Consider the following 26,636-nt stretch of genomic DNA (forward strand, 5'->3'; position numbering starts at 1 on the left):
TTCCCCTTTTTACAAGAGGAAACCAGTCATATTGAATTAGGGTTCACCCTAATGACCTCTTTTTTTTTTTTTTCAGGCAGGAGTGCAATGGCATGATCTTGGCTCATTGCAACCTCCGTCCCCCAGGTTCAAGTGATTCTCCTGCCTCAGCCTCGCGAATAGCTGGGATTACGGGTGCCTGCCACCATGCCAGGCTAATTTTTGTGTTTTTAATGGAGACGGGGTGTCACCATGTTGGCCAGGCTGGTCTCAAACCCCTGATGACCTCAAGTGATCTGCCTGCCTCAGCCTCCCAAAGCGCTGGGATTACAGGCGTGAGCCACCACACCCAGCCATGACCTCATTTTAACTTGGTAAAGACCCTGTCTCCAAACAAGGTCACATTTTGAGGTACTGGGAGGTTAGCCCTTCAACATAAGAACCTTCAGGACACAATTCAACCCATATCACACTACTATTAGTCAACTCCGTGCTCTCCTTTCAACCCCACCCAGCAATTTCCTTGTCCTGATGTTGGGGCTGAGAGCTGGATCTCTGGGCTACTTATCTTGAAGAATGTTGCTAGCTAATCTTTGCGAGGAAAAGCCAATGCAGGGGAGTCATCCCATGGTTTGGCCTGAGTGAAAGCGCTGTTCCCTCTTTTCTAGGTGGTATCATGGCAACCTCACGCGCCATGCTGCCGAAGCTCTTCTCCTCTCAAATGGGTGTGATGGCAGCTACCTTCTGCGGGACAGCAATGAGACCACTGGGCTGTACTCTCTCTCCGTTAGGTAAGGTGCTTCAGGGCTCTATGACTTCAGCATGGGCTCCTCTGTCACTTACTGACTTTATCATCACTCAAATTGTCAGATAGCAAAACTTCCCAATTCCTGTTGGACCACCAGGTTAAAGGATTCCAAACTCTAAATGATGAAGGTATAAAAAACATTCCTGCTCCATTCATTAGCAGGAAAAAAATTGTTAAAGCTGGAGGAGACATGAGGAATTATTTGATACAAACCTTTCATGGGGCTGTTGAAGAATCTGAAACCCAAAGCGGTGGAATGTCTGGTACCCCAAAAATCAACAATAGAAACAGTGCCAGAATCCAGATTCCTGACACCTGGCTGAGTGCCCTTTTCACTATTCCCTGATTTATCTGTAAATGCAGAATGATTTATGACTGTACAGCTTTCATAGTCACAACCTCAAGCAGGCAATATGCAACTTTAAAATTTTTCCTATAGTGGGCTAACTTTTCTTATTGAGTCTCCATTTCTCCCAAATGGTGAGAAAGTTAATCCAGTCCCCACCAGGTTCATCCAGCCAAATGCAATCATTGTCCAGACCTTTCAGGTCCTCCCCACCCCACACCCGCTTCTTCCTGGCTGGCACCGCAGATCAGAGAGGCTGACCGAGCTTCTGGTAGTCAGGGGAGGTGGCTGGTTCTCAGTCAGGATCTGACACTCTGCCTTCCACTGATATGTAGCAAGTTTTCTTGGGTTCTTAGGCACTTCTCCATGGATTAGGCAGGGGATGTGAGGACTCCTTGAAATTTCCCTCAGCTACCCACCCATTAAGCTCAAACTGTTATTGTGTTCCCGTTCTGATGGCACTTCCATATACCATGGAGAGTCACTCTTCCCTTCATAGTGCAGTCCCTCAAGCTAATCTGGCCTCAGAGGCCCTCTCACTTCTTTCCCACTCTACACGGTCACTACTTGTCTCTAACTCAGTAGCAGCATTCACACTCTGTCTTTGGGCTCCGGGCCTTGCTTCTATATTCATTTTCTATGCTACATAACAAATTATCAAAAACTTAGGGACTTAAAGCAACACAACTTGATTATCTCAGTTTCTGGCTGGATTCTCTGTCCAGGTCCTGCCAGGCTGGAATAAAGGTGTTGGAGAAGGTTGTGGCTCTGATCTGGCATTTAGTGTCTTCTTCCTTCACTTTCTCCTTTCCTCTTCATTCTTCATCCATTTCCTTGCTGCCGTAGAACTGAGGTCCTCACTTTCCTTTTAGCTGTCAGCCAGAGGGGCATTCTCAACTCCGAGAGGCCACCCACAGTTCTTTGCCACATGGCCCCCATGGCTGTTTACCACATGGGTGTTTACTTTCTTGCATGCCAGCCAGAAAACATCTCCCTGACATTTTCTTCTATGAGCAGCCAGAGAAAACTCTCTGTTTTACAGGGCTCATGTGATTAGTTTCAGGCCCACTCCGATAATGTCCATATCTTAACATCAACTGACTTGGGAATTTAATGACCTGCAAAATCTCTTCCCAGTAGCATGTAGACTAGTTTTTGATTGAATAATTGGGATAAAGTATATACTCCACAGGCTGGGATTTGGGGCCATCTTAGAATGCTGCCTGCCACAGTTCCCATTCCTGGAACAGTGAAAATCTACAGGCCTACTTAAAGTGGGTGTGCGAAACAGGTAGAGGGTGATGGGGTAAGTAGGGGTCACAGAGGAGAAAAAAGCATATTCATTAACATTTCTCATGTCACCCTGTTATATTTTATTTATACATTTTCTGAATAACATAGATGAAACAATTACTAATCCAAGATGGCATTCTGTTTGAGTGGCAACAAGAATTGTGCTTTCTCTGCTCAATAGCAAATGTTAAAAGTCCATCTAATGGTTGAGTTGTAGATGCTTTATTGCATACACCAGAGCTCCCCAACATTTTTGGCACCTGGGACAATTTTTCCACAGACCAGGGCAGCAGCAGACGGTTTTGGGATGATTCAAGTGCATTACATTTATTGTGTGTTTTACTTGTTATTATTACACTGTAACGTATAATGAAATAATTATACAACTCACCGTCATTCAGTATCTGTGGCAGCCCTGAGCTTGTTTTCCTGAAACTAGATTGTCCCATCTGGGGGTCATGGGAGACAGTAACAGTTCGTCAGGTATTAGATTAACATCAGAGGCACACAGAGTAGATCGCTTGCATGTGCAGTTCACAACAGAGTTTGTGCTCCTATGAGAATCTGTTGCCTCTACTGGTCTGACAGGAGGTGGAGCTCAGTGAGAATGCAAACAATGGGGAGCAACTGTAAATACAAATGAAGCTTCACTAGTTCACCCATCACTCATTTTCTTGCTGTGTGGCTGGCAGGGGGATGGATGGGGACTCCTGGCATGAATCTTCCAAAAATGAAAAGTTAATTAACTTTTCACCTATGTATGTCTCATCTGAGCAATTAGATCATAAGCTTTTTATAAATCAATGACATATATTTCATATACATAAAGAATAAATTATTGATTTTCATTACAAGCACTAGAGAATGCTTATATTAAAAAAATGACCAGCAGAGGTGACAAAAACCACAGACTAATTCAGGAGAATGACTGTTTTTGTTTCATGAACAAATATTCACTTATTTGTTCATTCTTTTGCTGATGAATATTTGAAAGCATTGATTCTGCAACAGCCACTTTGGTAAGTGCTGTAGAACAGTGGTCCCCAACCTTTTTGGCACCAAGGGCTGCTTTTGTGGGAAATGGGGGTTCAGGATGAAACTGTTCCACCTCAGATCATCAGGCACTAGATTCTCATGAGGAGTGTGCAGCCTAGATCCCTCACATGTGCAGTTCACAATAGGGTTCAGGCTCCTGAGACTCTTATGCCACCACTGATCTGACAGGAGGCAGAGCTCAGGCGGTAATGCTCACTCACTGCTCACCTCCTGCTGTGCGGCCTGGTTCCTAACAGGTACCGGGTCTGCAGTCCCAGGATGGGGGACCTCTGCTGTAGAAGATTCAAATACCTTATTTTGGGGAATTATAGCCTCACAGAGCCAAAAAGATCACATACAAGTAGCATACTACAAAGTAGAGGTTGATAAATAACATAAAAGAAAGCAAGATAAGTGTTTAGGTGGTTCAGAAGAGAAAAAGCAATTAACTTAAGCTGGAATTATCATGTAATACTTGACAGAGGAGGTGGTACTTGAACTGCAACTTAATGAGTGGCTGGGATTTCTACCAGCAGAGACAAAGAGAAAGACTGTTTCAGGAAAAAGTGTGAACTAAGGGACAGAAGTGGAAACTCCTTGAAGAGCAGTAGGTCCAGCTGGACTAGGGCAGCAGTTCTAAAGGTGTGGTCCCCAGACTGGGTGTGTCACCTAAGAACATACTAGGAATGCACAGTCTCAGGCCCCACCTTGGATCTACCAAATTTGAATCTGCAGGGGTGGAGGTGGAGGTGGCAGCAAGCTGGGTTTTCACAAGCCTGTCAGATGATTCTGATGCATGCTAACACTGTAGCATAGGCTGCACTGAGAGGAATAGCAGGAAGTGAGGCTAGAAAGATAGAATGGGGTCAAATAAAGTGGAGAGGCAGATATATATATATACATATATTATTTAATACTCTGCTCATTTCAAAAATGAAGTAGAAAATGACAATGTAGGAAATTTGATATTTTATTCAGTAGGCAGTGGAACATGCATGGGAGGAAAAGAGCTGGGCTCACATAACTAATCAAGCGACAGAACTGAATTCTGATTGACTCCCAGACAAGCAAGGGAGAAAAGCCCAAGACAGAGGAGAGTGTGGTGAGGGTGTCATACATCATTTCTGTCATTCCTATTCTCTGCCCTTCTTAAACTCATGCCCCATTAGCAGCATAATGTTCAAGGACTCTTTTGGTAAGTCTAGGAGTAGATAGGGAGAACAGTCTCTTGTCTTCCATTAGAGTGAAAAGTTGAGGCAGGGCGTGGTGGCTAACACCTGTAATCTCAGCACTTTGGGAAGCCGAGGCGGGAGGATCACCTGAGGTCAGGAGTTCAAGACAAGCCGGGCCAACATGGCAAAACCCAGTCTTTACTAAATATCCAAAAATTAGCTGGACATCAAGACAGACACCTATAATCCCAGCTACTCAGGAGGCTGAGGTCAGAGAATCACTTGAATCCAGGAGGCGGAGGTTGCAGTGAGCCGAGATCATGCCACTGCACTCCAGCCTGGGCGACAGAGCAAGACTCTGTCTCAAAATAATAAATAAATAAATAAAAGTTGAAAACAGCACACTTTGCCAAAAGAAACTGGTGATGCTCTTTAAAATTGTCAGTGGTTTCAATGATTCTCTAATTCTCAGCTCTTAGAAAGGGTTAATAGTGATGCTAACATCTAAGATCATATTTCCCTTCAACAAGGTATTTATTTGTTAAATAATATTAAATACTTATTTTTCCCTTTTAGGGCCAAAGATTCTGTTAAACACTTTCACGTTGAATATACTGGATATTCATTTAAATTTGGCTTTAATGAATTCTCATCTTTGAAGGATTTTGTCAAACATTTTGCAAATCAGCCTTTGATTGGAAGCGAGACAGGTAAGCTATGAGCAGACATTTGACCTATGAAATATTGTTTTGGGATGGAGGAGAAACAAGGCAGATTTCAGTTAAAGAACGTCATAGTTGTCATTTATATTTCAACATTATCTTGAGGAGAAAACAATGTACTTTGTATAAAGTAGATATTTTCTCAGAATGTGTTACTTAATGGATTGATTAAAAGTATTTCTTTAAAATGGGTTGTCCATTTAAAAATAACATACACAATACACACAAACAGAAGAAAGGTAAAATGACTTTTTGATTACCCATAATTTCAGGTATGGGCAGTTTGCATATGAGTGAGACCCACAGAAGTAAATTTTAAGCATTTTAAAAATGAAAATTCCCACTTAAATGTTCACAGGGATCGCTGAATATTGAAAATATTGACTAGGAAGTGCTCTCCTGAGTTATAAAATTCTGTTTCTATTGTCACAGTTTTTTAAATAAGATTTTAAGCTAGACTTAATTATGGCTGGAAAAGTTTGAATTTTCCTGTTTGAATAGTAAGAGAATTAAACCAGAAAATTCATGTTTAAAGAATAAACACAAAAAACAGTCTATCTTGGCACTTGAATTATCGAAGATTGAATATCTTGTTTATTTATATTATTTTAATGAAGTAAAAGGTCATACCTGTATTTGTGATACAGAATCACAACACTTTTGTCCTAAATAATGATAAATCTCAGTTAATCAAAGACTAGGAAATTCCAAGAACCTGTGGCACAAGAGGAACTCAAGACTTAATAACACAACCGGTTACCATGAGTTTGAACATATGTGTTTTCTTGGCAAACTTGCCAGTGGGCTTTCTGTTAACTTCAGTGTGGTGGGAAGAGGTGGCATCATTGGCTTCTGTCTTTTCTGCTATTTATATGGCATGGATAGTCTCTGATGTGACTCAGACAGTGTCCAGTATACATGAAGTGCACAACGGAAAACTGGAAAATCATTGCTCTGCTTTATACTGACCACACCAAGCCTAAGACAGAATAATCCAAACTACAAACTGAAGGTATAACCTTTTTTCCCTTCTTTCTTCTGGTATAAATTCTCCCAATCAACCTTGAAAATTACTTCACCATTTAACAAGCAGTTGTTCTCATGAACAAATGGCCAGTGGAGGTATATTTATTTCCATTGCTACCTTGGCCTTGGCAAGCATTTCAGTTTCTCAAATCCCTTCAGTTCAGTCTCCTTTCCTACTTGCTTCCAATTCTATACTTGATTTTGTTCAGTTATTGGTCACAGGCAATGGAGAGGAGATTTTTAAAGCCAGGGCTTTATTTTGTGTACCTCTAATTTTTGTCTTTCATATCTGCCAGGTCCTGGCCCATTGCAGGGCATTTTGGGTGAATAAATAAATGAATAAATGGATAACTCTGAGTAAAAACTCTTTGTAGCCTTCGAAGCCACTAGAGTTGCCATTTTTCTGCTTTCTCTTTTTCCTCCAACCAAAGACAGCTCCCTTCTTTTAAACTCTTCTCCTAGACTCTATTTTCAACTTCTTTGATCATTCCCTGTGCTCCTTCCTGACCTTCTCCAAGTTAGGGAAAAGATACATATTCTGCCTACTGGCAGATTTCAAAACATTTAAGATCAAAGTGAATGCAGTGCTTTCTGGTTGAACCTTTCTGGCACTGATCCAATTACTAGGCAAGAGGATCGCCTAAGGATGCTCCAAAATAAAGATGTTTTGATATTGCATTTGGGACAATGATAAGCTTCCTTGTAAATAACACTGTTCTGAGTAAAGAAGCCTTATGATTAATGCATTAGGGATTGTAAGGATTTGTAATCCAGACTTCTACAGTAATTACTCTAAAACTCAAACTTGCTATGTTATTATCTTGACTATAATTACCATTTTATTTATTACAATGTAACTCAGGAACCTAATATTTTTATCCTCTCCACTGCCTCTCCTCTGTTCTACTCATTACCCAACGAAGCATTTGCTGCTGTTTGAATTCCTGCTTCCGGCCCCTGGTGCTGATGGATATGCACTTGACTTGCTGGCTTCCTGCCCTTGAGTTAGAGTCTGCTAGCTTTATTCCTCTTATCTGTCCCAGCCAGAAGAAGGGAAAGCCATCAGGGCTAGGAACAACAGGCAAAACCCATGACAGATGAGTGTTCAAATCTTGCCCCTCTGGGAGTAATAAGCCTTGGGAAACAAGATAATGTGTTCAAGTCATGATGACTTGTAAGCCCAGAAAGTCCTCGAGGTTACAGAGTCAGCATTGCAGACTATAAAGAATGGTGAATGGAACCTGACATGCCACCTTCTAAAAATAGGCCTTTTCTTCTTGTTCCTTTAAGCATGGGCTCCTAGTATTGGCTCCCAGTGATCAGAAGATCTTCAGACTAATGATTTCATGTTCACCATTAGATGAAGTATGAATACTTCTTATAGTTTATGTCTGATTAACATCACCAGGAAAAGCATTTGTCCACACAATGGACAAGCCCCTCCCAGGGCTCTCAACTTCAGATTACCAGAATGAGAAGGACTAGAATTGGATATTTCAGGCCACTCCTGTCAGTCAGACCCCATGCAGGCCCAGCCTCACCCTGCAGGGCCTAGAGGGTAAGATTATTAAAGAGAGACTTTCTTATAATACATTTATCTACTGGCACAAGTGGCATTACCTTTGAGGGCAACATAAATGATATCCAAATAACCAAAACTTTACATTTTTGCCTTGCAGTTATATATAATGCCTTCAGTAGAGTGAAACCCAGAATATTTGATTCTGGGTCATAAGAAAATCTTTCCACTCAAAATAGATAAAAGTGTTGACCTAAGGGGATTAATGCTATTTTAAGATATCTTTTTTTTCCTATTCCCTACTCTTTACACTTCCAGGATTTCTGTTTGCTAATCTGAAAAGTAAGGATTTCCTAAGCAACATCTAAGCCTCCTGCCAACTTTAAGAGTATGTTATGATAATTTCCCTTTCCCTTGTCATAATCTCTATTTCATCTCCCTAATCTCCATTAAAGTTCTGTTCACTCTAATTTCTTTTTATCAATACTCATAAACACTCTTAAGATACTTCCAATTCTCAAAACCTAATAATTTCCTGAGTACATGATAGAGATATACAATGTACTCTCTTGCTTTATTTTTCTCAAGGGCCCTTTTACCTTCTGATGTATATAGTTCACTTATTTTTTAAAAAATCCTTTTTTTTCCACACTAGTGTGGAAACTCCATGAAGAAAGGGATTTTTGTCAGCTTTGCTTCCTGCTGTGTCCCAGGACCTGAAAAATAAGTACTAATCATTTCCACAGTATGTCGGATGCCCCATTCCCAATGCCTGCATTGCAGTTTTTTATGGCAACACCAAAACTAGCAAACTTGTGACAATTTTAACTTTCAAAGTTTATAAAAGCATAATTTGAAATGTTGTTTTGTGTTGCATGTATGCTCAGTGATGATTAAATTCAGAATTTGCCTTTCATTTGTGATAGTGTTGCAGGACTTTTCCTTAGTTCAGCTAAAGATTGGGTCCCTATCCGTCCCACAGCCACAAAAATTTAGACTTGCAGATGGTTTGAAGGGTGAGTGAAGCAGGGTTTTATTGGATGAAAAGAAAGAAAAGAGGGCCTAGCCAGAGTCCCTGCTAGAGCGCTGCCTGCCGAACAGTTTGAATTCTATGTTCCTCACAGGAAGAGGAAGGGCCAGGTTCCTCCCCGCTGCAAAGGGCGCGGACTTCCTAAGGCTCCACCTCAGTGGGCAGGCCGGTTGGAGTTTTTCTGTCTTAATAGTAGGATATCAAATAAAACATATTCATGTCTGTGCATGAACTCTAAACTAAACTCAAATAGATTAGAAAATTTGAGAAACTTTTTTATTAGTATAAATATGTTTGGTCCATTATTAATTTTGTCATATCCTCTTGTAATTAGCTAAGTTTCATATATATAGTCTTGAAAATGTAGATGGCATTTATCTTTATGCTTAAATGTCTAAATATGATTAGAACAAAAAAATTACTTTTACCATTACCTTTTGTTTATATTTCAATAATTCTTAACATGAAATTGCCATGTATAATTTATTATATTGTGTTGTGACTATAATCACCTAACTGGCATGCGAAAGTATAATACATGTTAAGTTCTATGTTTGTGCTTACCCTTTATAATAATTGGTTCTCAGTTTTAAAGATCTCATCTGGTTTTTTTTGTAAATGTCAAATCTCCATTTCTCTTTTTGTTTTGATATGGGGATTCCCAATCTTTTGACGACTGCTACTGCTATTATTATTTTATTTTGTGACACTACCCAGGTGGCGTTTTTAAATAATGCGGTTAAAATTAATTTTAATTTGAGAACTGGGTGATTCTTCAGAAAACAACTAGTGACAGCTTAGAATCTTGCCAAACTTCTTTAGTTTATGTTTGCCAAAGATACAAAATGTTCTCAGTTGATAGATGAGTTTTGTTCAAAAAAGGAAAAAGCAGCTGAGAAGGGAATTAAGGCCAACATTTTTAGTGTTTGCTAGTTTCCAGGCATTCACCTACATCAACTTATTTCATCTCAACCACCCACAATAATGCATACAACAGTCCTATTTTCAGATGAGGAAATGAAAACTCAGAGGTTATAAGTTACTTGTCCAAGTTTTCACTGCTGGTAAACATTAGGGCTGGGACTGGTAAACATTAGGGCTGAGATTGGAATCTGGGCTAATCTGGTTCTAAAGCATAGATGCTTTCCATGCACCTTGCTATCTTCTGAAACTGGTCCCACAGTAACAATACATTGTTGCCATGGTACGGCATGATCTTAAATGGATTTGGAAGAATTCAGAACTGATATTGGAATCTGGGCTAACCTGGTGCTGAAGCATAGATGCTTTCCACGCACCTTGCTATCTCTTGAAACTCGTCCCACAGTGGGACTGCAATACATTGCTGCCACAGCACAGCGTGGCCTTAAATGAATTTAGAAGAAGTCTTGCCACAATAATGTAATAGAATGATTGTAGGATATGGTCAGGCTATAACACATGTCTTAGTCCTATCCCTCAGTCTCTTCTTTATCTCTTCTTTAAAGTCTATAATAATGTGTTTGGTACATGAAGTCAACCTATTGTTCTAAAGAGTGTGAATCAACTTTAACTTCTGCCTCTGTATTTATTGTTATTCCCATTTTATTTACATGAATTGCTATTTCAGAAATTATACTAGAGGAAATTTTAAAACATAAAAAGGCTGACGAGAAAACATCCTCCCAAATATTCAGGTTCATCTTAGTCATGTCTCTCCGGCAAGGATATCAAACAGCCTATCTAAGTATAACAAGGTAAAATAAAAGTTAAAGTTTGAATGAGAAACTGAAAGAAAGGGAAAATGAGAGGTAAGATCAAATGACAGCAGGAACAAAGTATTTCAAATGAATATTGTACATTTACAGGAAGCAGTACAAGCATTTGGTAACTAAGCTTCTCGATGTTTTTTTCCCCTTATTTGGGCTTGTATGCTTAACCAGATTTACAGGATGTTAGAGTTGAAAGGGAACTCAGGGACTTTTGCATTTTTCCTTTATAAATGAAGAAACTGAGGCCTGCCTAGAAATGGGGAAGCAAAAACTCACATCTCTTTTCCTCAAACTGCCTCCTAAAGAATCCATTTCTTCAAACTTTGATTTATACGTGTCAACTCTTGCCCACAATAGAGCACAGTAGTTCACATGCTCTAGAGGTTTCCATGGTGACTACATTGAGGCTGAGAATAATTATGGTATAATGAGTAAACACACGAATTATAAGTTTCAACTCCAGCCTCTGCCATTTGCTGGCTCTGCGTGTCTCCTCAGGCAAGTTACATAATCTCTCTGAGCTTCAGTTTCATCATCTTACGAAACTGATTTGATGGTCGTAGCTCATACTTTAATGGCTTATTGTGAAGATTGAGTGAAATTAGGCACATAGGACATTTGGAATGATTCTTAGCATAGTATAAGTATTCAATAATTATTATTTATATTTAATAAAACCCTTTTATGGTTATTAATTCCATCAGATGCTATGCAAAAGCTGTACATTCTTTGATAAATCATGAAGAGTTAGTTTAGGGACAATTGAATTTGCATTTGTCAAATGTTTGTGATGTTCTCTTCAAACTTTAATCCAGTTCCATAGTGGACTCACGTAAGTGGTAGAATCAAGTGAGCACTCCAGAAAGAGTGACTTGACTTGGATATTTGAACAGAATTTTCTCCTACACTGACTAACTGATATGCCTCTCCTAGTTCAGTGCACTTCATCCTATGAGAGTGGAAATTAAATATTAAAGCCCCTTCACATGTAAATGAACATGGCTTAAAGTCCATTTGCAAAGCAGGTGGCAAAGAAGGAAGGAAAAAGATCTTGAATAACCCTATTCTCTCCTGCCAACCCCAAGAAATCTACTTCTTATTGGAAGAGGGGGAGAGAGGAACTCATTATGCCAGTTGCAGAGCTTGTTTTCTGAACCTGAGGGCAGTAATGAAACGTGGATGGACATGATCTGATTTTAATTTAATTCAACAAAGTGTTTTGAGTGAAATGGCACTGTGAGCCACTGATAATATAGAAAGATAAATCAGATATTATTCTTGCCTTCAAACACCTTACAGGATAGCTGGGGTACCTGATGAATAAGCACTGACCTCCCTGCATAAAATAAATACTCTAAACAAAAGTCTTTCTTTAGGAGTTTTGTGTGCCCTGTGCTACACTCTATTTCAGATACCAAACCAATGCCTAAGAATTGAGACTGTTCTTACTCTCTTTCTGAATTTCTGCTGGAATACAAGATAAAGGGTCCTTCAATGTAATTTCATATTATTGCATACAGTTATGTATGTAACTCTTAAACAGAGCTACCATTCAGTCAAAGTAAATGGAAATGCCTGCTGCGGTCCAGCTCTGATCATTTCAAAAACGTACCTCCGCTAAGCATGGCTGAAACTGGGTTTCATGTCAAAGGCAGGAAAAAATAGTCACCTTTACGTAGTTCAGAAACTGAAGTGAAACTTACAGCCAAGTTTCCAAGGCCTGTGGTTACTGGTCTTCCTCCCTCTTCTTGCTCTGCTACCCCTGCCTCCTGTTGCCTTTTTCTAAATCTCCCAGCTGAGTCCTGGAGTTCATTTGGTCTGAATCTCAGTAAACCAGAGTCCCTTTCATCCCAAGCTGAGGCACTATCTTGGACCTTGGATGCAGAGTATTAAGAGTCTGTGGTAGCCACAGTAGTTAGGTTTGTTTGTTTGTAGTTTGTTTGTTTGTTTTGAGACAGAGTCTCACTCTGTTTCCAGGCTGCAGTGCAGTGGTGCCATCTCGGCTCACTGCAACCTCTGACTCCCTGGTTCAAGCGATTCTCCTGCCTCAGCCTCCAGGGTAGCTGGGATTACAGGCACGCGCCACCACTGCCTGGCTAATTTCTGTATTTGTAGTAGAGATGGGGTTTCATCATGTTGACCGGGATGGTTTTGATCTCCTGACCTCGTGATCTGCCCCCCTCGTCCTCCGAAAGTGCTGGGATTACAGGCATGAGCCATCGCACCCGGCTGATAAGTTTCTTTTGATTGGAAATGACAGAAATCAACTCTGGCTGGCTGTTTTTTTTTTTGTCTTGTTTTGATTTTGTTTTAAGTGAGTAGGGTACAAGAACAGGAGAGACAGGAGCAGAATTTTTTTTTTTTTTTTTTTTTTTTTTTTTTTTTGTGTGTCCTCATATCCTGTCCGCCCAGCTGCTAGAGTGGTCAGGTGGCCATGATCTCGGCTCTACTGCAACCTCTGCCTTCCAGGTCAAGCAATTCTCCTGCCTCAGCCTTCCAAGTAGCTGGGACTACAGATGCGTGCCTCAACGCCCGGTAATTTTTTATTATTTTCTTTTTTTAGTAAAGACGGAGTTTCACCATGTTAGTCAGGATGGTCCCGATCTCCTGACCTTGTATCTGCCTGCCTTGGCTCCCAAAGTGCTGGGATTACAGGCGTGAGCCACCGTGACCTGGCCCAGGCAATTTTTGAAAAGGATATTAACAATATACCCCCTCAGAATTTAAGGGCAGGTTGAACAACCAAGAGACAACAAGGAATCTGCTTAGTAATCATGGCAACTCTGAGGCTTTTAGTCAATTGATGTGTCTGTCTTAATTCAGCTCTGATCACCTCAGAAGTGTACCTCCACCCAGTCTTTCTGAAACCAAGTTTCATGTCAAAGGCAGGAAACAATAGTCTACTTCATGTAGTTCAGAAATTGAAGTTGGTGGACCTTCTCTCTAGAGAAGTAATTAGGTGGATACCCAAGAAGTGAATCCAATTAGTGTGACCAGATCAGGTATTTGAAGGCAGGGCCAGGTCTGGGGGTATTACATGGTTGTAGGGAATCTATCTCTGTACACTGGGAGGTATAATCTCTGCAGAAGGGGAAATCATTAAGCCTCACAGCCATGCCAAGAAGTCTGTATATTGGCTTTTCCTTGGGCAAGAATAGTCAGCTAAGGAGAACTGTCTTTTAGGACACCAGATTTGTATCAATATAAGTTGCCATTTTATAAGTACGTTGTCATCTTCTTCATCTCACAATTTAGTTTAGCCTCATTTGTGGGGTTACTAGTTAAAATCAATCTACAGTCAGATCTACTCTCCTGGTTGACTCAATACCATTTTCCTTTGTTTTACTTTTGTTGAATTAAACTTTAGAAGAGATTTTCAAAATAGAATTTGCATTCCTCCACTAGAGATTTGAAGAGCTGTGCCTTTCTTGCCCTAGGCCTGGAGAATTGTGGACCTGGGAGGCTGGTTCATCCCAGGCTCTTTCCTGGCTCAAGCCTGCATTACTGTAACATTCATTCATTAATTCATTTACTCATCTGCCTTCATTATGTCAGAAACTGTATCAGGTGGTATGGATACCAAGATAAATTTGACCCATATGTGGGCTGAAGAGGCTCACAGAGGTTGGAAATGCACACGTTGGAAAGGCAGTGACTCTCTAATACCAAGAGGTAACAGCACTGCAGGCTCAGGCAGTAGCCCAGCCCAGAGATCCTTACCTTGCAGCACAACTGGCCCCGGCAGCCATTTCTCCTACAGGGACTGATACTGTGGTAGCAGGATAATGCCCCCACAAAGACGTCCACATGTCTCCCTGGACCTGTAATATATTGTTACATGGCAAGAGGGAATTAAGTTTGCAGATGGTATAAAAGCAGCTGATCAGATAACTTTGGGGTGGGGAGATTATCCTAGATTGTCTAAGTGAGACCATTATAATTGGCAGGGTCCTCATAAGTAGTAGGGAGCCAGAAGAGGGAGAACCAGAAAGATGGCAGCAGGAGAAGGATCTGACTGGCTGTTACTGGTTTTGAAGACAGAGGAATATGGCCACAAGTCAAGACATGAGGGCACCTTTCAAAGCTGGAAAATTCAAAGGAATGAATCCTCCCTAGAGCCTCTACTAGGAAAGCAGCCTTGCCAGTTTTAGACTAGTGAGACCCATTTTGAACTTTTGACTTCCAGAACTGTAAGATGATAAATTTGAGTTGTTTTAAGCTATTATGTTTGTGGGAATTTGCTACAATAGCAATAAAAAATTAGGCCAGGCACGGTGGCTCACGCCTGTAATCCCAACACTTTGGGAGGCCGAGGTGGGTGGATCACCTGAGGTCAGGAGTTCGAGACCAGTCTGGCCAACATGGCGAAACCCCATCTCTACTGAAAATACAAAAATTAGCCAGGTGTGGTGGTAGATGCCTGTAATACCAGCTACTCAGGAGGCGGAGGCAGGAGAATTGCTTGAACCCAGGAGGCAGAGGTTGCAGTGAGCCAAGATCGTGACACTGCACTCCAGCCTGGGTGACAGAGCAAGACTCCGCCTCAAAAAAAAAAAAAAAAAAAAAAAAAAATTAACACAGGTATTATTATGTAAAGTGTGTGTCTGGTCATATCAAGTGAGTACATCTTTCTGGAGTGTCATTTAAAGCATTGTTTTCATATTAAGTATTCAATATATGAAGTAGAATGAAAATTAAGCATCAACTTTGAAGATAAAGCATATGAGTTCAAAATGTATCTAATTTGGAAGCTGCTTTGATCCCTAGGCTTCAATTCTCCTCTCCTCTTCTGCAGGGTGAAAGTGTTTAAGAGGCACCAATTTAACTCTAGTAATCACAAGTAGTGATTACTGGACTACCACCATTTTTATTCCTGGCAGAATGTTGCATCTAGGTCTTTTTTAAGATTTCAAAATTCATGTCCCCAAAGATGCAATCATTCAAATTTTATTTAAGGATTTAAAAATATTATGTCAAATAATAATAATATCTAATATGTGATAATTTTCCCACCAACATTTATTTGGTGCCTTCTGAAAGAAGCATAATTATTCTCACTAGTCAGAAAAGGAGCAGAAGCTTGTAATGGTTGTCCAAGGCCAATAAGTACTGAATGGCAGTAGTGACAATTGAACCCTGTTCCTCTGCCTGTGCATCCAGTGCTCTTTCCAAGGGTCCAGAGTGACTATGAGGCACATCACTGGGAGTGTTTCTTAGGGGTAGGAGCCAGCGCTGAATTTACCATGCATCTGCAATGTGAGCACTGTGTTCACAGAGCCCCTGAGTCTGCACAGCGGCTACTCTTGATATAGGTACTGCTTTTTTCATTCTGACTGTAAAACTGTAGTTGGCCCCTTCTCCTCATATGACTGGCTCTGTTCTTATGGGAAGATCACATCGACAAAAGAGAGCACAGCCAATGCACAAGAATGGGACCGTTCTGATAATGGCGAAATCCATTTTTCATTGTGATCCCCATGCCGCAATACCAATGAGAGGCAGAAAGAGGAGGGGCCGGAGGCTTTCATTCTTCTCTGAGATCAAGATCAGACACCCTCTTCTGGCTTTTCTCAACAGCTTTTCATTTTACAGCAGCACCTTATCTGGGCCCAAGTGTCAAAAGCCACAGTTCTGTGTTTGCAGTTAGATATTGCATGTACTCAAGTATCACAGAAGGATTTTGTTTTGTGTAGATTTTTCTTTTTTTTTTTTTGAGACAGAGTCTCTCTGTTGCCCAGGCTGGAGTGTAGTGGTGTGATCTCGGCTCACTGCAACCCCCGCCTCCCGGATTCAAGCAGTTTCCCTGCCTCAGCCTCCCGAGTAGCTGAGACTACAGGTGCCTGCCACCACGCCCAACTATTTATTTATTTATTTATTTATTTATTTATTTATTTATTTATTTTGCATTTTAGTAGAGACAGGGTTTCACTATGTTAACCAGGATGCTCTCGATCTCCTGACCTCGTGATACACCCGCCTTTGTCTTCCAAGGTGCTGGGATTACAGGCCTGAGCCACTGCGCCCGGCCTGTTTTGTGTAGATTTATCATTAACATTAGGGTGTTTTTTAACCACAGAGGAGATATTTTTCATTTTCTCTCTCTTATTCTAATTCAGGTTCTCTACTTTCCAGAATCTTTCAAATATTTTCAGACGCCCTTCCTTATGACCCTTGGAAAATATCACCCTCTCCCAACCCCACCTTTTTTATTCTCTATCCCTTTACCATGTCCTATTCATTTTTTCCATAGCACTTCTCACACATAAAATATTTTTTTTAATTTTTTTCTGTCTCCTCTACCTAGAACATAAGCTCCATAAGAGCATTTAAACTTCTTTGTTTGCTGTTGTATTCCCAGTACCTAGACAAGTGCCTGGCACAGTGCAAAGCTCTGTAAATATTCGTTGAATGAATTGCTGAATTCTTTACATCTCTTGCATCTCTGGTACAATCTTAGGCCTGCTATAGAAAAGACCCTAGTAAAATTAAAAGCAAGAAGCCATAGCAAGGAAGAAAAAAAAATCCCCTTACGTTGCCTCTTTTTGTAGTTAGTTTCTGATTGACTGATTGATTGAGGGAAGGATTTCAAGAAGGAAATGTCAGAAGCATAGATGCAGAACTGCTCTGAGCCCTTGGAACAAAGTTCCCCAGTCCCCCATTCCTGGTCCCCTGGGCTGAGCCCTTTTTCTGCCTGAAGGCTCCCTCTCTAGGTGGAAGGGGAGGCAATCACTTGTGAGTACCAGCTTGTTCAGGTCATGTTCACTTAGTAATGCAACGACTTTGCTTGGTTACTCTCATTAATTGGGTAGTACCAGAGAGTAGGGAGAAAGCTCACTTTTTTGAAATCTACTAATTTGTTACAAGTTTATTCTGAAACTGGCAAAAATAAGGGCAATGGAATAGATCTTCCTCTACCCCAGTACATTTGTTTAGTCTTGTTTTCATGGCTTTCATAAAGCCTTCCTGGAAAACTTCCAGTTACTCCTTAAGATCTAAGTCAAACGTCACCTCCTTTACGAAAGCTGTCCTGAATCCTTTCATGGAAAGGTTATTCAGGCAGTCTGGGGACTATCATCATGCTTCACTCGCATGGCTGCCATTGGTCTCATCACCCTGTTCATTTAAACGACCATATCTGTTACCAGTTCTGAGCACCAGGAGGCCAAGGAGCATCTCCACCAAGCTTTGTATCTCAGTGTCCAGCTTAAGTGCCTGACACCTAATTGATGTTTGATAATGTTGAGAAAATGAGTGAGGGAATACATGAAAAAAATAAAAGACTTTCCAATCCAGCCACAGTTATCCAGTTAGCATTTGGACTTTCCTTCTGGGAACACTGTTCGATTATATACTTTTTGTCTTCATTCAGGCACTCTGATGGTTCTAAAACATCCCTACCCAAGAAAAGTGGAAGAACCCTCCATTTATGAGTCTGTCCGGGTTCACACAGCAATGCAGACAGGAAGAACAGAAAATGACCTTGTGCCCACAGCACCTTCTGTAAGTGACCTTCAATGTCACCACAAGCTCTCTTACTGTCTAAAATCAATCGAGTTCAATAAAAGTTAATAAGAGTGTATTTGTTCACATAAAAATTCTAGTTTGGAATATAAAACTTGGAAAGGAATGTAAGATTTGAAGCCATTAACTCAGTTCATCTGGTCCTGGGTAGATTATAAAAATTACAATGCAGCTGGACATGGTGGTTCATGCCTGTAAACCCAACACTTTGGGAGGCTGAGGTAAGAGAATTGCTTGAGCCCAGGTGTTGGAGACCAGCCTGGGCAACATAAACATCTCTACAACAAACTTTTAAAAATATTAACTGGGCATGGTGGCTTGCACCTGTAGTCCCAGCTACTCAGGAGGCTAAGCTGGAAGGATTACTTGAGTCAAGGATGTTGAGGCTGCAGAGAGCTGTGATTGCGCCACTGCACTCCAGTCTGGGTTACAGAGTGAGACCTTGTCTCAAAACGAACAAATAAAAGCAATACAATAGTAATAGGATTTTAAATACTTAGAAAATGGAACTTAAATCTCTGTCCTTAGTTAATGAAACAACTTCATAGTAGAATGGGAAAGAGAAGTTTGTATTCACATAGTTTACTAAACTGTTTTCTTCTACAATTTTCTTATATTAAGAAAATATATATTTTTAATATTTCAACTACCTATGGAAGACAAATATTCTCCACCTTTGCTATAAAAACTCAGTGTATTATTTTGTCTAGCTTTTTTCCTTTACTGACTGAAGTTTACAGACAGAAAACACTTGTGCTTCTTTGCAACGTGAGCCATTGTTCAGTTTCAGTGCAACCGGGGCACTCACTGTTTGTCCAAGAGTCCATTTATGTTTGTTTTGTGAACTGTGACTCTGCAGAGGTTCCTCTCCAACACCCCTTTCCCTTCATTCTTCTGAAGGCTCTTCTATTTGTTATCTCTTCCTTGTTTGCTGAATACTACTGGTATTAGAAACCTCGATTTGGGCAGATGATGAAGAAGATAATACCCAAATAAATATCAAGAACTAATTCTGGATAGTGATTATGACACTGAAAAATAATCACTTGAAGATATTCAGCTACAAATTATATTGAAATAAATGTAACTGTCTATATCTGCAGTACTTTTCTCTACCCTTGACCAGAGAGATCTTTCTTAAAAAGAAGCCTTGCCACGTGACCTCTGCTTTACATCCTTTGGTGATGCTGTTTGTCTTCGTGGCCCACCTGGACCCTGCTTGGCTCTCTGTCTTCATCTCATGCTACTCCCACACTCACACTGTGAAACCTGTCTCTCTCAACAATGTACTCCTTCTCCTGTCCCTGCATCTGAAATGCTGCCAACAACATTGCTATCTACTCATCCCTCAAGACTGCTATCAGGGATCAGTATCTTCCAGGAAGCCTTTTTTTTTTTTTTTTTTTTTTTTTTTTTGAGACAGAGTCTCACTCTGTCACCCAGGCTGGGGCGCAGTGGCGGGATCTCAGCTCACTGCAAGCTCCGCCTCCCGGGTTTCCGCCATTCTCCTGCCTCAGCCTCCCGAGTAGCTGGGACTACAGGCGCCCGCCACCTCGCCCGGCTAGTTTTTTGTATTTTTTAGTAGAGATGGGGTTTCACTGTGTTAGCCAGGATGGTCTCGATCTCCTGACCTCGTGATCCGCCCGCCTCGGCCTCCCAAAGTGCTGGGATTACAGGCTTGAGCCACCGCGCCCGGCCCAGGAAGCCTTTCTTCACCCCCTCTAGCTTCTTTTACAACGCTCCTCTTCTGTGCTCCAGAGCACCCTCTGTTTGCCTTTATTCTAAAATTACCATGCTGTGGGCTAATTACCTTCACATCTCTCTGCCCTCCCCACAAGCCAGAAACATCTAAGGACATGAATCATTGCTTGTCCTTGCAGCTTTACAGCCTAGGCTGGCTCATGGCACATCTTACATTTTCATTGCAGTGCTACATCTCCTCAGAAATAAAAATCCTGAAAATTGACTGAGAAAGTTATTTTGGCTTTGTTAGAAGTGGAGGAGAAGGCATCATAACTCAGAACTTGAGAAATTTAGGAGCACAAGACAATAAATAGTCCAAAGGCAGAAAAGAGCAAAGAACAAATCAAGATCTACTCTGCAACCAATTCTTGTTTCCAGTTGACCAGTCCCTTCATAATTTCCTCTTTACCCATCCTTACCCTTAATATGGGTCACCAGTCACTTCAACATCTATTTCATTTGCACTGTTAGTTTAACTTCACATTCTCCTCTGCTACACTTCCCCTAAAGGTCTCCACTCAAGGTCAATCAAACCAAATCCTACTAAGTGTGTTCTTTATCAGCAATAAAATACAGATAATACCTAATTTGTGAGATTGGTGTGAGCAGAAGATATAGTATCTTTATGCAGAAATAAGCCTCTTTAAAGCACATTCTGGAAACCTTGTTACTTACCTTCTTTGCTCACTCCAGCTATCAGATGGATTCACCTCTTTTAAAATGGAGTTTTTAAAATAGTGGTGAGTGATTGATTGACAATGACTTGAACTCACACTGTATAACGACAAGCTTATGAAGTTGATTGTACGTCACTATGGACAAAAAAAAACTGTAAAGGTTTCCTAGAGGATCTGAATTGTTTCTCATTACTTCTTATTGGGAAATCATTGGTGACTGGACCAGCATAACTGGGGAAAGAGTTCTGGTCTGATCAGAATGCTCTTGTCCCTTATTGAACACAAGTTCTAAGCCTTCATTTGCTACCCCAAATGGCTACATGATGCTGCACCTCCATCTCCAGTCTGAGAGCCCTGAGGGTTTTCAGACTTCTGCATTTTCCTTTTGGGGTGTAGTTCTGGCTCAAGGTTTAGCAGTGGAGGAAGAGAATTAAAAGAACTTCTTGTTTGAAGTGAAAGTGAAAGATGCCCCACTGCCCAGAAATGCAGATGATTGTGTAAAACTGTTTAACATCTTTTAGTAACTGCATTTGGGGAAATTGCTATTTATGTCTCATAAACAACATAGCATTTAGTTCCCATGATAGGATTAAATTTAATTAATTCATTTATTAAACAAACTTTTTTAAAAAAGTTTTTCCAATACACTCACAACTGTTTTAAGCACTGAGAGTTTGGCAGTGATTTTGACAACGGCCCTCCTCCCGTCACTGAGCTCACATTCTAGTAAAGATCACAGATAATAATCAATGCAGTAATCTAATACCAGATGGTAAAATATCATGAAAAGAAAAAGTAGGATAAGGGGAGAAGAGGGAAGCAGGGGAGGCCTCTGTGAGGAGGAACCATTAGTAAGAGATTTCACTGAAGGGAAGGAGTGATTCATGTCAAGATGTGGAAAGAGTGCTGCAGGCAGAGGAAATAGTACAAAAGCCCTGGAGTGGGAACTAAATTGAGGTGTTTCAAAGGCTAGAAAGAAGGTCAGAATTGTGGGATGAAGTGAGCTAGAGGAAAAGTTGTAGAAGGTGAGATTGTTGAGGTAATGAGGGGTCAGATCACCTAAGGCAATGGAGTTTTCAAAGAGCAGCACCTCCCAGCTGAACATTTAGAAATATGAGTGTTTCCGCTGGTGCAATGCTTTGCAGCACTACTATCATGAGTGAGTGTCAAGAGCCATGAAGAGTCTGACTTTACCCTGCTTGCAAGCTAACAAGTTAGCCTGCTACAATTTCATGGATGCTGATGGATGACACAAGACTTCTAGGTAAGAGATGAAAAATAGTTTGTTATTCACAGGAAGAGCAAGAGCTAGGATATCAGTATTTCTGCTAGTTCCCTGTGCTGAGTCAAAGTTCCCAAAGGGCAACATTGAAAGGGCCAGTTGATATCCATAATGGGTTGCCCTACAGGAGGGGAATCCTGAGCCTTGGGAACCCAAATCTTTTCTAATGATCAGTAGACATGTCATTTGCTCTGAAGCGAAATATTTCTATATTCCAAGGCTGCTTGTATAAGCATGCTTTAAATATCAGTCTGCAACAACGAGCTCTTAATGCCTTGCTCATAAGACATTTGGAAACACAAGAGACCCGTAGAGAATTGTTTCCCAACAGTGATCAGGGGCCAACTATTCTTCAAAGAGTGGTAAAGAATTATCTTGCCCAAAATCTCAATAGTACTTTTGTCCATAACATAAAATTCTTTACCTTCTGAGCTTGTTTAAAAAAAATTATTTTACATGGATTGAGTGTGATACATGAAAGAAAGAGTAGCAGAGTCATGGCAGAGAAACCCTGCTATTTACTGAGAAGACTGACTCTGCTGGAGGGGTGGGTTGAGGGGATGAGAAAGAAGAGCTCTATTTTGGACATGTTAAATGTGAAATACCAATTAGTTGGTTGGTAGAGATTGAAATTAATATAGTTCAAGTTCCTGACATAATAGGTCCTATCTAAAATGTTAGTTTCCTTAGCTTCCCTTTTGTGGTATTTGACATTTTTAACAACTCCCTCCTTCTAAAAATTCTGTTTCCTTGGCTTCAGCATTATCTTTCTCTTTTTATTCTGTAATCTTTGACACATTTTATAGTTCCTCTTCTTGGACACTTTCCTTGCATATTGCCCTTTTCCAGTATTTTGTTTTTGAAACTCTTCTCAGGTTTAATATTTTGTTGTTTATCCTTCCAGTCTTTTGTGTGTGTGTATACACACACACACGCACACACACACATGTAAAATAATGAGCTCTTCATTGTAGAGTTGTAATATTCTTGTTTAATTAACTATATATTTAGCATTTTTTTCATGTAATTACTTAGTTTTCTAAAACACCATTAAACAAATTCCATAATATTCCATTATTTGGGTATATCAGTTTATTCAGTTAATCTGTTATTACATTTTTACATGCTTTTTTATTTGAAATAATGTCAAAGTTACAGAATAATTGCTAGAATAGTACACAGAACTTGGTTTTCCCCAAGCCATTTAAGAGTAAATTGCCTACATGGTGCCCTATCACCCTGAATAATTCAGTGTGTGTTTCCAAAAATAACGGCATTTGCCTACATGACCACATAGAGCCTTTCAAACTAGAAAATTAACATTGAGGCCGTGCCACTGTTTCATCCACAGATCTAATTCAAGCTTCACTAGTTTTCTCAGTAAGGTCCTTCAGAGTAAAAGGATCCAGTTCTCAAGCACAAGTTGCACTTATCTGTCCTGTCTCTGGAATATTCTTCACTTTGGAACACTTCCTCAGTTTTTCCTTAATTTGGTGACTTTGACACATCTGAAACTTAAAGGCCAGTTATTTTGTAAATTGTTCCCCAACTTTGGTTTATATGATATTGAATCATGATTAGATACAGGTTTTTTCATGTTGGGTACAAATACCACAAAAGTATGCTTTGTTTGCCCGCCTCACTGCATCCTCTCAGACATAACACAATTGCAATCTGTCCCACTATGGTGTGTTTGATTCCTTAAGTGGTGTCCGTCAGGTTTCTTCACTCTAAAGTCATCATATTCCCTTTGTTATTAAAAAATATTTTGGGAGAGGTTGTTTGAGACTATAAAAATATTCTGTTGCTTATTAAATTTTTACTCGCCAATTTCAGCATTTACTGATGTTTCTTGGCTGTTTTAATCATTACTATGATTGTTATCAAATGGTGACTCTCTGATTCTCTTATTCCTTTTTACATTTATTGGTTGTCATTCTACTGTAAGGAAAAGCTTTTTATTCTTCAAAATTTTCAATCATTTTATATCAAATGGTTATAATCCTAACTATCATTATTTATGTTGATCCTTCAAAATTTCTCTGATTTGGCCAGTTGGGGAAAGAGCCCTTTCAGTGATATCTGTGTTCATACGACCTCAAAATTTCTTTCTTTCTTTTTTTTTTTTTTTTTTTTTTTGTCGCTCTGCACTCTGTCTCCCAGGCTGGAATGCAGTGGTGTGATTACGGCTCATGAAGCCTCAACCTTCTGGGTTCAGGTGACTCTCCCTCCTCAGCCACCTGAGTAGCAGGGTCTACAGGTGTGCACCACCACTCCTGGCTAATATTTGGTTTTTGTTTTGTTTTGTTTTGTTTTTTGTAGAGTCATGGTTTCACCATTTTTAACCAGGCTGGTATCCAACTCCTGGGCTCAAGCAATCCTTATGCTTTGGCCTCCCAAAGTGCTGGGATTATAGTTGTGAGCCTCCGTGCCTGGCCTGGCCTCAAAATTCTTTAAGAACTTTCTGACTTTCTGAATAGCAAGATGATTCAGATGTATCTTGTTCTTTCTTTGTACGCTGCTCTAGAACCAGCTATTTCTCCAAGAAACCCTGCTCTGTTTCCGCAGAATAGTACTTTAGAAATCGACATCTAGGTACTGTGTGCTTATTGTTATTGGGATGTCACTCTCCCAGCCCACTCAGTGAACAGAGCTGGGAAGATATGTATGTATACACACATGTACACATACATACTTTTACATCTGTATTTATCTGTCGATTCATTCATCCATCCATGAGTTCACAACAATACTTCCAATACCACAAAGTTCATTCTAGTTTTTTCCCTTCTCCCACAGTGAGAAAATATGGATCTTATCATCCTCAGTACACTTACTTATGTGATGATCAATTGAATATAAGAAATCTCACATCGCTGTTTCTACTACACAACCCCTACCCCAACACTCCAATCACCGAGTCATGCTTCAACGCCCAGTTCCAGGTCACTGCTGCTCCCACACTCACTACAGATGCCTACCTAGCTCAACTTGGCTCTGAAACTGTGCAGTAGCTGCCCAATCCACCCCTTCAGGCAGAAGCCCTCCACACCCTGCCAGGCTTCAATGCCTCGCACACAGCTGCTGCTGCCACCGTCATCGCCATTGTCCGTACAGAGGCTCCCTGTGCCCTGCTTGGGCTCCACCACCTTGTACTAAGGTGCTTGAAAGCCCTCCACACACACATCAATGCCTGCCTTGCTTTACCTGACCTGTTGGCTTCTGATTACATTTAAGGCTGGGAGACAAGTAGGTAGGTGGGATGGCAGAAAGGATAGTCCTTTGTTTTTGAACATTTAGGTGGTACCCCAATGGGGGCTCTTATAAACAGTTTTCTGTTACAGATCATAGATTTTTAAAGATAAATCTGCTCTATAATTATTTACTTTCTTACCATCTTGAGACCCTGAATAAAATTAATAGCCTTAGTGCTTTCCCATGCAGCCTTCCACTTATCTATCAAAACCTTAGAAAAATACTACACTTATATTATATTGTTTGGGTGGAGGTAAGATGGGATTATTCCCTAGCTTGATTTCAGTAAATAATTCTATCAGGATATTTTATGTAACAATTTACTCCTAGTTATTTTGCCTCTACAGGTTTTAACCTGTAGCAGCCCAAAATAATTACTTTTTGCCATTCCATAACACCTAAACTCAATTGTGCCAATTCAATTTCTTTAATGTCAAAATAAATCACACTGATTATGAGATATCAAATTCACCAGTATTGATTAATATTATTTAAGTGAACATTTGGGTAGTTTATCCTTAATTTTATATCAGAAGATTTTAAAAGAAGTGTTTGCTTATTTCCTGCTTTGACTCTTTTATTGTGGTAGAGATGGTTGTTCCTCTTTTATTTGGTAGGGAGAATTCACCTCAGAAAAAAATATTCTGGAAATTACCATAGAAAGAACCTTGGTGTCAACCAAATCACTTCCCAATTTTTGTTAATTTTGTTTCTTACTAAGACATACGATGACATCACATTTGAACAAAATATTCTACTAGGAATTGAATTGTTTTCTGGAATTTATGAAATGTTAGATTTTTTGATGTTAGGCTACTTGTCTTATGCAAATTTCTGTTCACACAATTCTCTACCCTTCCTTATAATTCATAGGTGCTAGCTAAGTGTGTGCTGTTGTTTTTACCTTTAAATTAATGACAACATGAGTTAAAAGAACTGGCTCATTCTTATTTCAAAGTCATTTTGGATAAATCAGGTGTAAATAAATCTACACTCCTGACAGTCTGTTTCTCGGAACATGGATCTCAAGGGAGTGTAGGACCTGGGGAGGAGGATTATGTGATAAAATAAATGGTAAAAATGCTGTTTCTAAGGTTCCCTCTTAAAAATTTACAAAGTATATTAGCATAATATAGACTCTGGGAAGCCCTGAAGTAAAACATTCTTGTTTTCTTAATCCAGTCTCCCAAACATATTGACAATAGATGTGTGCGTGTTTATGTGCTAATAACCCTGTAACAATCCAAACAGCTGGATTTCACATGACACACTGACAAACACAGACTTTTATAAGTGAAACGATGTGGTTTACTGTTTGCAAATTGCTAACTAGAGTTAGTAGCTACCGAATGACGTGGGTAGATCCAATCTGAAAACAATCTCTCACAGCACGTGGAAGCTTTTCAAGTGCCTAGGTGAAAAATCATAGACAGTAATTTAAAGATCAAATGCAAACATTCTTCGTTTAAAAATAGGA

At 40.1% G+C, this 26,636-nt stretch overlaps 1 protein-coding gene across 2 annotated transcripts in view; it reads left to right on the top strand.

Annotated features, from left to right (window-relative positions):
* The window catches only part of DAPP1 (dual adaptor of phosphotyrosine and 3-phosphoinositides 1), a 54,420-nt gene that overhangs the window by 19,084 nt on the left and 8,700 nt on the right, over positions 1 to 26,636 (top strand). For both annotated transcript variants that reach the window (XM_017852361.1, XM_017852360.1), the window contains exons 2-4: positions 648 to 770; positions 5,210 to 5,343; positions 18,051 to 18,181. In XM_017852361.1, the coding sequence (XP_017707850.1) occupies positions 648 to 770; positions 5,210 to 5,343; positions 18,051 to 18,181 (388 nt within the window). The remainder of the gene's footprint in view (positions 1 to 647; positions 771 to 5,209; positions 5,344 to 18,050; positions 18,182 to 26,636) is intronic.

The sequence above is a fragment of the Rhinopithecus bieti genome, unplaced genomic scaffold (assembly GCF_001698545.2).
Source record: "Rhinopithecus bieti isolate Rb0 unplaced genomic scaffold, ASM169854v2 scaffold_34317, whole genome shotgun sequence".
NCBI lineage: Eukaryota > Metazoa > Chordata > Mammalia > Primates > Cercopithecidae > Rhinopithecus > Rhinopithecus bieti.